Source organism: Musa acuminata, chromosome BXJ2-1, assembly GCF_036884655.1.
Source record: "Musa acuminata AAA Group cultivar baxijiao chromosome BXJ2-1, Cavendish_Baxijiao_AAA, whole genome shotgun sequence".
Lineage (NCBI taxonomy): Eukaryota > Viridiplantae > Streptophyta > Magnoliopsida > Zingiberales > Musaceae > Musa > Musa acuminata.
In genome coordinates, this window is record NC_088338.1 from 1,946,454 (window position 1) to 1,957,492 (window position 11,039).

General features: G+C 38.5%; 1 protein-coding gene and 1 non-coding gene across 2 annotated transcripts; both read right to left on the reverse strand.

The window, feature by feature from the left end:
* Positions 1-166: 166 nt before the first annotated feature.
* LOC135599577 (U5 spliceosomal RNA) lies at positions 167-286 on the reverse strand. Its single transcript, XR_010481930.1, has one exon. It is a non-coding gene; the product is annotated as a U5 spliceosomal RNA (small nuclear RNA).
* A 5,381-nt stretch (positions 287-5,667) lies between these two features.
* LOC135598384 (F-box/kelch-repeat protein At5g43190-like) lies at positions 5,668-7,419 on the reverse strand. Its single transcript, XM_065092089.1, has one exon. It carries the CDS (start codon positions 7,020-7,022, stop codon positions 5,841-5,843), a length of 1,182 nt encoding a protein of 393 aa, XP_064948161.1. The 5' UTR covers positions 7,023-7,419; the 3' UTR covers positions 5,668-5,840.
* Positions 7,420-11,039: the final 3,620 nt, after the last annotated feature.

Consider the following 11,039-nt stretch of genomic DNA (forward strand, 5'->3'; position numbering starts at 1 on the left):
ATGACTGGCTCTAGGAATGAGGGTCGATGAATAAATCATTTTATTCCATCGTTAGTCGGTGGCCTAATTAACTAATCAATATTATCATCGCTGTAACTTACCAAAATAAAATTATTTCTTATAATAAATAATGAGATGAAAGTAACATTTAAGCTTTGATTGGCGGGCCCTCCTTGAAAGAGAAGGGACCCTTCAAAAATTGGCGTATGCTGCCATAAATGGCGAGCACACGGTATTCTTTAGTAAAAGGCGAAAGAATAGCTCGCTCTGTGCTCGCCACGCAGCCGCGTGACCTTTAAGCAGCTCTGTTCGCAGCGCTCGTTAAAGCCTGCGATGTGGGTCAATTTCTTCTTGCAGTAAATGAACCAACATGGCTTTGGCCTCCTCCTGTGATTTGGTGGCTCGGCTAAGGCTCGTCGTAGAAAGGAAGGCAAACCAATTGCCTTAAGAAACCAGTAATTAGATTGAGAAGGCTATGGTGAGCAATCTGGCTGTCGTGAGTCTCTCGTGAAAAGCTCACCGACTTTTTGCTGGATCATTCTATCAACCAACTATCAAATTGGCTTGATAGGCATGAGAACTAATAGGGTAAATATTTGCCTCGATTAGGACTCGATACGTGGCAGCCCTATCAACCAACGACCAAATTGGCTGGATAGGCATGAGAACTAATAGGGCAAATATTTGCCTCAATTAGGACTCGATACATAGTAGCATAAGGAGTGTAGCGGTCAGGGAATATTTTGTACATTTGTCAGAATATTCCCTCAAGTTAAATCGATTATAAAAAATCTCTCAGGCCACACAAATCTATATTAGTGTTTAATCGAAACTTTTATCTTGGGAATCTTTAGACCATTGAAAGGATCACGTTAAGAACCCTACCCGACCTTGATGTTGGTGTACATCATGCATTGAGTGGACGCTCGAGCCCCTCAACTTGACCACATTATACTTCATACATATGTGGCCCCGAATCTAGTTGGGTTGATCTAGACATAAACAATATTATCCTTATCATTTTGGCATAAGGAGGGACTGATATAAATATCATTGATATCATCCCTATCATTTTGATGCTAGAAGGAGAGTGCATTTAATGTGTTTTTGATGCTTAACATGAGAAGAGTGTATTAAATATATTTACAATGCTTAGATTGAGAAGGACGCATCAGATACATTTTCATTGGTTAACCTAAAAAAAAGTGCATCATGTGCATTTTCTAAGTAGGCTCCAAAGGTCAATCAACTTTTGCCTTGGTTAACACTTTAACGAAAAAAATTATTAAGTGTTGAGTTGGTGAGGGGAGATCGAGTGAAAAAATTGAGTGGGAATCCTGATGGGACTTCTGGAAGTCGAAATGGTGGCCTAAGGCTATAAGAGGGCCCCCTCCATAATTTTGGGGTTGACTTTACATCTTGACCCCTCACTTGCCTTCTTTGAGCCTTTTTACCTCTACTCTCCTCTTAGGCGTCCAAAACACAGTGCTCGAGCCTACTCCATTGTCAAGCTGGGAAGATGTTCTCTTCCTTATCATATGAGTCTTGCTCCCTCAGTTAATGCATAGCCAAGGGAGTAGAAGTTTTATCCTTGGATAGCTTGAGGATAAGAAAGAGTGCATCATTCTCCTGACGGATTTTTAGGTTATGAACGATTTCTATGATTATGATTTTGTCCCAACTCTCAAGTACCTAGAGCACGGACGAGTCTCAAATGTAGGTACCTTAGGCCGAGCAACATCTATATGATCTGATGTGTAAGAACTTATATATGTACGTTGATGCGTTAGAGGTTCGGTGTCAATTCCCTCTCCATCTACTAATAGTGGTGTGTTATCTTAGATGATGCTCAACTCGTGGTGCTAACTTATGGTGCTATCTTAGTACTCCAATTGTGGCTTCACACATGCTAAGGACATGAAACAATTCGAGAGAATGTCCCACCCATATCTCAAAATATTTTCTCTAGTTAAACAACTATCAAGAGTCTACAAAGCCAAAGAAATTGATGTTAGTTATTGTTTACTAAAATCTCTTTACCTTTGTTAATTACTGACTCATGTATCGGCGGGACTATGTCGAGAAACCCTTCTGCTTATCCCAAACGGGTTCCAACCTTGACAAACGACACTCTCGTAGTCGTCTTTCTCTGATGTCGCCCTCAAAGAGGTGTGCTCACTAGCTCTCGACATAAATGAGCCCCTAGACGATGTAAAGAGCTCCTGAAACCAGTCGTCGATCACACTCCATCGGTTGCTCAGGTATAAAAGCTAGTCCCAAAACTTAAAGGAACAATCACATCTACTATTTTCTACCTTCCAACTAACTTTACTATTATAGGGGTCGGGTCGGGAACATCCCTCGACACTGATCGCTTGTGCAGAGATCTTGACGAGGCTAAGGCGTACCTCGGGATGACACCAAAATCCACCTATAGCGAACAAGCAGCGCCTTGGCATCGTGCCAATCGAACCAGCTTCCCACTCCAATCTCTATACATGGCACCCCGTGGGCCTCTTAGATGAGCTTGCGCTTTTGGGACTGACTCAAACTGTGTCGACTTTATGGTCAACAATATCAACGACAACAACAACCATATCAACCATTTCCATAACAAGTCATGCTTACGTTAGCTCAAAGGAATTTAGAGGCATCAATACATATTGGGAGAGACCTTCCTTTCTATCACTTATCTTTTAATATGAAATATAATTTAGTTGGCAACAAGTTTAATAGTTTATTTGAAGATTATGGACTCAATTCTATTTTTATCACTTATCTTTTATAATTTTTTAAAATACCATTCTCATTTATAATGCTTGCATGAGTTTACATCATTATTTGATTGATTGGTTGGACCTAATTGGGGACATGTCTTTTACTTTGGTTTGGTGGGAAGGAAAGTTAAAGCTGATTTGGATGATAAGCACACGCTATTCTTTAGTAAAAGGCGAAAGAATAGTTCGCTCGAGGCTGCTCCCTTCACACCGCTCAGGAGAAGCGAGCGCTGTGGGTCTATTTCTTCTTACAGTAAATGAACCAACGAGGCTTTTAGCCTCCACTTTTTAATGTCTCTCGGCTTAGGGTTTGTCGTAGAAAGGAAGGCACACCCATTACCTTTCACAAAACCTGTGATTAGACTGAGAAGGCTATGCTGAGCAATCTGCCTATTCCAAGTCTCTCAGTCAAAAGCTCACCAACTTTCGCGCACCTTTCTTTTAGGAGCATCCAACAATGAGCACGTCACGTTGACCGGAGGATAAGCATGGCGATGAGGTCAGATTTTTTTTTTTATATATATTAATTTTTTATCAATAATTTTTTCGATCCAACAATGGTTAGATTCAAATAAAAATCGAACCGATCAAGAACTGAAATCGAATTAGATTAATAGTTCGATAGTTTTGAATGGAACTCGAACCATGTTTTGATGCTTCAGTTTTGATTTCTAAAATCTAAAAATGGCTAAAGAAATACAAAAAATTAAACAATTAAATGCCCTTCCAAACGATGAATCTATCGTTTTTAATAATTTAATAATTAGATAAATATTTCAAAAAATATATATTAAAATTTAAATTAAAATAAATGGTTTCGATTTGAAACCAAAATCAAAACAGTTGGTTTTGAATCGATTGAAATCAATTTATTTTGATTCCAAATTCAATAAAACTAGAATCAGAGTCAATGCTTTCGACACAAGAGGAGCTTACTATAATTTTCTCAATGTGATATAATAATAGTTTTTTAGATAAATAATTGATTATTAGATTCCACTTTTCTCTTTCTCTCTCTCTCTTGAATATTTTTTGGGATTTCTATGAGCTTTACAACATGGTTGTCTGTCAAAACTATTAGATTATAAGACTATGTTAAATTAGGCAAGATATATTATAGGTTATGATTATCAATCAATAAGATTTCTTAGAAGATTATCTTGATGGGAGGACTCTCTTAATTACTTATTTTACATCCTTTACTCTTATCTATATATACAAAAAATATCCGAAGAATTATTCACCGAGTGATTATAGATCTATTCTCATCTTCCTATTAGTCCTTACTCCATCGTTAGGAAAAAAAAGAGAAAAAAAGTTTAGTTTTCTCTTAGATTTATATTATTACTTCTTATAGATCGAATTACGATGCATACTTGGATCAAAGAGAAAATTATTCTAAATTAACATCTAAAAATATGTAATCTTGATCTTCATCTATTGTTATTTGATTTTGACTTTAATATTAAATTTTTTTACATAACATAATTATAATTTTTATGCTTATAATTGTGAGGATCTCTCCAAGCTCTACAACATATTTTCTAGGGGTAATTATAGGTATATGATTGTGTTCCTAAACAACACTAGAAAAACTAATCATCTCCTATAATGTCATTATATTATAGTTAATCTCTTAAGTTGATCAAATAGTATACTGACATTAAATTCCTATAACTTAGTAATTTTTATATTTTGCTCTTTAAAATGTATTTTTTTTTTTTTTGGAACTCACTAGTGATCATACTTAACATTGGTTAACCTGAGTTTATTCCACCAATTTAATAAGAGCAACATGTATTAGAAATTTAAGTATTTGAAAGGATATATATATATATATATATATATATATATATATATATATATATATATATATATATATATATATATATATATATATATATATATATATATATATATATATTGAAAGGACTAGGTAAAAAAAAAAAGATAAAGAAAGACCAGTTTCCAGAAGCAGATTGGTCAAACATGGAGTGAGAGTTGCATTGGTCTTATTTTGACCATTCCAGAAGCAACTTCTTTCCATAAGCATATCTTGAATTGTATGCATCCACCATGATTGAGGGATGGAAGCTTGACCAGGTTGAAGAAAACAAAACATAATCAATATGGAGAAACCAATGGCTCTTAACAATTACAAATTCCTTTACATGTATTATTTATTACATTCGTAATCTCATTCCATTTATTAGATGCTCTGTTTTTTATTGTTGACAAGCTGAGGAAAAAAATTAATTCGATTCATTAATTCGATGCTGTTGGAGTTTCCACATCGTAATAAATGTTCGTATACAACACCTTTGCCACAGTGCTGCTATTGACAGTGTACTATGATTTGGCACCTAAAGCTTTGCATCTCTGTCTCATTCATTTCCCTTAATTTGGATGTTCGATATGATGTTCAACAAGGAACGTTTCTCAAGGAAATTTCGATAAAATCAATACTATTACAGCTTGAAACTGTCAAACCAAGATCTTCTGGGATAGTTTTACTGAAATTTCAGCATATGGTTCTGATGTTGGTCAGTCAAAAGCAGGTTCAATTATACAGCCAGATTCCAACAAGAACTGCTAATTAAGCATGAAATACTAATTCTACAGCCAGTATCAAAGTTCTGTGCAGTGTTAGGTACCAGTAATGCTAATTAAGCATGAAATGAAACATCAGATGAGTGAGTAGCCACAGTGAAAAGCTGAAAGCAAATTAGAGCAGTCATCTGTGTAGTATATCTCTGCTACTACAGAGCCGAGAAATCTGGAAATACTTATTTGAACTTTATCTACAAGATCAACAACTATCATCACATGCAAAGTAATGCTAAGATCAACTGATGCATGCATTCTTCGGATGATATGCTTCATCTCAAAATTGCAGAACAAGAAGTTCATACGCAAGTAGTTCAAGCTCAGAATTTTTTACAAGTGACAACACCTAAATACCATCAATCGATCGCCAGAAAAGACAGAGCAAGAAAGAGAAAGAAAAGGATGCGTCTCAAGTTGATATATGCATTGCAACAGTTCCTGAACAGAAGAGAAGGATCAAACCAGAGCAAAGAGGTCGGGGACGAAGGAGAACCACCGGAATCCACAGCTCCACTTTTCTTGCAGCATCGGGCACCGCGGCAGCCAGTGCCAAGTCCCCCTTGACACCTTGAAGAACAGCACCTCCGGCCAGGTGGTGCAGCAGATGCAAACAAGCCCCTCGTGCCAGAGACAGTTGACATGGGAGTAGTTGTGGTAGCAGACAGACATGAACTTGCGGCACATCATCTCCGGCAGCCGCCCGATCTCCTCCCAAGCTCTGCCCCTTTTCTCTTCCTTCCGCCCCACGAGTTCCCACAGTTTTAGGCTCCTTGAGATCCCATCCCTTCCGATCCCGCCGACGAGGTAGAGGTGGTCCTCTCCGCTTCCGCTGCATCCGCCCACCAGACGGACGAAGGCCAAGTCTTCCGGCATTGGAGGGGCGACCCCGACGTCCCACGCCCCGTTCCGGAGATCGAAGCCTACCGTGGAGAAGGGCTCGGGGGTGGTGAAATAGAGCGACCCGTCGAAAAAGGCGCCGCCTTGGTGCGGATTCCGTCGCCCGAGGACGGGCTCGAAGCCGGGGAAGCGGGTCCAGGCGAGGGAGGCGGAATCGTAGACGAAGACGTCGTCGTCGGAGGCGCAGGGGAGGAAGATCTTGTACCCATGGGTGGAGTTGGAACGGGAGGGAAGGGAAACGAGGGAGGCGGATGAGGGGGCGGCGGAGTATGTGGGCAAAGGGAGGACCTTTGAGGCGTTCGTGAGGAGGTTCGCGACAAGGAGCGAGGAACGGCCAAGGGCGAAGAGCAGAAGTCCCGAGGCGGCGGAGAGGAGGAGGAGCGAGGAGGGGGAAGCGGATCCGGAGGTGGATGATGGGGGGAGGGGGACGGAGCGCCACCCATCAGCGGCTGGATCGTAGAGTGGTAGGCAGCGGTGGGAGAACTGGGGGTGGGAGAGGAGGAGGAAGGCAAGGGAGTTGTGGGCGTGGAGAAGGGAGAGAAAGGCTGGGGAGGAGAGGAGGCAGCTAAATCGCCGGCAGGTGGGGCGGAGGGCGAGGATGGTGCGGAGGGGGAGAAGGGCGATGATGCGCTCCAGGAGCTCGTCAGGCAGACGCCCCCATATGGAAGGCTGCATCACCACTTCCTTCTCCTTCTTGTTGCGGTCGTTCTCTCTTCGCTGCTCTCGAGCTCTCAACATCATCGCCTCCTCCTCCTCCTCCTCCTCTCTACAAGACACAACAAAGATTCCGTCTTTAACCGCAGCAGGGCTTCAAGGTGCGATTTTTACAGCAAGAAATGGTAGATCAGCTCTCAGCATCGCGTTCGGTCTCCACATGACAGAACAAAGACGCAGTCTTTGGTAGCTGCGGGGGCTTCAAAGCTCCTCGAGCTTTTGGAATAGGAAATCGAAGAAGGCCAGCTTAGTTGGAAAGTAGTAGGTCGAGCACGGTGAGATGTAGAATAGTAGGCGGTGGAGAGTCAAATCTGTGGGGAGATGACGATGGATTCGGACGAAACGAACGAAAACAGGGGAGGAGAGTTATGTTGATGCAATGCGCTCCACCGATACGTCCAAGTAGGAACAGAGAGAGCTCGGAACGGAATTCTTGGGCCATCAATCTGTGTGCTCAACTCATCCTCCATGGCATTTGCTCATGAATTATCCATGAGCACTGTAATTTCTTGGTCAATCACTGTGCTGGAAGCAAGTGACGTCAACTCAAGATGGTAACATCGCATAACAAGACATCTCCAGCAGTAACAACAGGCGAACGATGCCAAATCATCTACGCTTTTGTTTTCTAATCTGTCACGCCAAACCAGGAACGTAGCTCTGAATCAGCCTGAGATGTCTCTAGCAGTCAGCCCCACCTCCGATTCATCTGTTTGACTTCAACCTTCATATTCATGAACAGTGAATTGGCATGAAGTGCATGAGATCCAAAATTTACGTCATCCAGTTCAATTCATGTGGTTTGTTTGAGAATTCTTGCCATCTAATTCACATTCTGATCACCGAGAGTAAGATGATGGGAACATCTAATGCAGCTTACCTAATGATGGTTGCTTTTATTATCTAGTTGATGAGGATTTGAGTCACAGAAGCATTCTCTGTTCTCGTCAGCAAATATGCATACTGGTACTTGACAAGAATCAAGCATTGGAAGTACTGTTATCCCTAAGGAGGTAAAGAGGATTGAGGTGGAAGATGGTAACTCCAAACCTGGGATCTTTTATTGGATCAGAGAACAGAGGAAGGAAGGCAGAAGTCAAAATGAAAGAATGGGAATTGTTAGAATAGATAGTCCATGAAATAGACAGACACCACAATACAGCTCTATGGAAAGCTATTTTCCAGCCTGAATAAGCCAAATGGGTGTGCAGAATGAAAGAAACATGAAGCACGGATAGGCATTCATTCACAACGAGTGAGGAATCTGCAGAAGTTTCTCTTTAAATTCTTAACCTCTTTTCACAAAAGAAAAGAAAGACATAAAAGATGTCAGATTTTTCTTATATATCTCCAGTCAACAGATATGGTGTAAGCCAATGGGAATGCTATCTGTCATCGCAAATCTTTACATCTCTTTCAGTGTTTCAAGTGATTCAGAGAAGACAAAAAATTGACTTGTAAAGCTTTGTCTCTAACTTGAAAAATAAGAATTATTTCTGTTACTTTTAGTCAATTTTTTTTTTTCTGTTTAACTTAGAATAATTGCTAAATTTTTTTGTTTGTGCGACCGGAATTCTGGATTTTTTGGTCTTTTATGACAACACTTAGATTCAAAGATCAAAGAGGAAGCTAAGGAAAACAAACACAAAACAACATGTGATAGATACTTTTAGCCAACAGCAATTTAAATGCACACTTGATAGTCACTGCTATCATTCTTGGATGTATTTGCAATTAATATGAGTAGGTTTTTAAACATGGCTTCAATCAAGTCAAATAGACAAAATGTTTGACGCATCCACGTTTGTGTTAAGAGTGTTGTAGAAGCAAGTTTCACCAAGCCACAGATGAGAGGGGCTTCATCGGAAGTCAGATGTGTTTGGAAGCTGTCAGATGATGCTGTGATGGTCGTTGAATTTAGTGTGTAAATTGCTTGATGAGAATGAAGATACTTGCAGCACCAGTTTATCTGTCACCATCTCAAGTGTCAATCTCAAACTTGCACGCAAAAGGAGATTACCAATACTACCTATAACATCTCAAACTTCTTGGCCAGCACAGTTTTTGATCGAGTGAAAGCACAACATTTCAACTGTGTTCACCAAAAACTTGTGTCTCTCGCCTGTCTCCAGCACACGGCTGGCCAATATGTTGAGTATGGAGAAGTCATGCTTTGTTTGCGGTGGACAAGTCGATCGTTTCCCACTGCCTCTATTTTGGCGATGAAGGAGAGTTTGATCGAACACTATCTGATTAGAGAAATGGCACGCATCAATGTCTCTTTTACTTCAGCTCGAGCCTCTTTCATTTCCTGAGATCCAAATATTATCACCATCATCGCACCTCCTGTTGATCTCTCGACAGTAACATATTGCGAGGCCTTTCAGTCATCATCTAAGTTGGAATCATTTGGATTGCATGAACTGTGGACAGAGGATCGAGTGACACACGCAAACTGCATGACAAGGCAAAAAGTGCAGTCATTCAAATACAACAGCAGATAACTTCTCCTTCTTGTCACACCAAACATGACATTTTCAGCTTAGCAGTACGATTTTGTTAGGATTACTATATCAAAAATTTATTAGGATTGATGAGTATTTAAAAGTTCTGATTATCTTCAAATTGATTAGAGAGTTTTAATTAAATTTAAGCTATGATAGATTAGAGTTAAGATTTAGATTAGAAATCTAAGTAACAAGAATAGCCACGAGTGTATTAGAATTTGTTCTTATCAATACACTTTAGTGAGAGGAAATAGTATAAAGAAAAGCACTTTCGGTACTCATGAGGGTATTCTCTACTAGATCCAGAGAGGACTGAGATAAAATGATTTATTATATTAATTTTTCTTATATAATGAGGAATTTAATTTTCTCCATAAATGTAGAAAGGGAGTCGATGAACTACATTAATCTTGTATAAGCTTTCTAGTGTGTTTTTTATTTGTTGATCTCTTAATTAACAAGGATGATGACATCGATTGAATTAATTAGTTTTACTATGGATAAATTAATAGAAGAGATAGGCAAAGAAAGGTGAAAGATCTTTTTATTTAGGATAACTCAATAAGAATATTGAAAGAATGAGCTGACATATTAAAAAGATGAGCAATGAAGATTACGAGGAGCTTACGACAAATCATGTAAGTATTATTTGTCTTTGTATTGATAATAATATTATCATTAATGTTATTAATAATGGTTCAACCATGATTATTTGGATAAGCTAAAAAAATTTATTAATAATATTATTGGTAATGATTCTACCATAGTTATTTGTGATAAGTTAGAAAAATTTTAATTGACTAAAAGTTTAACTAACATTTGAAGCAGATGTTATATAGATTGAGGATGGAAGAAGCTGAAAATCTAGTAGAGCATCTGAATATATTCAAAAGAATATTATATCAATTGAAAAATATTGATGTGAAGGTTGACGAAGAAAATATAGCAACATTGCTTCTTACATTACTCACCAACTCCTATGATAATTTTACAGAAATAATATTGCATGCTAAGGATATAATAACTTTTGAACAAGTTAGAATAAGTTTTAGTATCTCATGCTATTAAAAAAAAATAAATATAAGAACATAAATGATGAAGCATTGGTCGCAAGGTAAAAGTGAACGAGGATGATTTTTTTGATAGAGGTGGATTTTAGCATGGCCATGTTGAGATCAAGAATCAAGTTCTTAGATGTTTTTTAGTGCTATAGATATAAAGAGTATAAACATATTAAGAAAAAATATCTAAATAATAAATTAATGAGTGTTCTCTTGTGATAGATATCGATAAAAATGACCTCATAGTATCCAAAGATAATGGTGTATTTTTCTAAAAGAGTTGAATTTTTAGATTTTTCATATGCTATTCATGTTGTTCCTAGAAAGATTATTTTGATTAATTAAATGATAAATTAACTTATAAGTTAAGTTTGAGTAATGATTCAATAGTGGAGGTCATGATTGTTGGTAAAGTGAAGATTAAAAAGTATAGATTAGTACATAATTTGAATGATATGGCTTATATTCGAAAGATA

Excerpts from the sequence above, each read along its gene's own strand:
- LOC135598384 (XM_065092089.1), bottom strand. The coding sequence starts at position 7,022 with ATGATGTTGAGAGCTCGAGAGCAGCGAAGAGAGAACGACCGCAACAAG.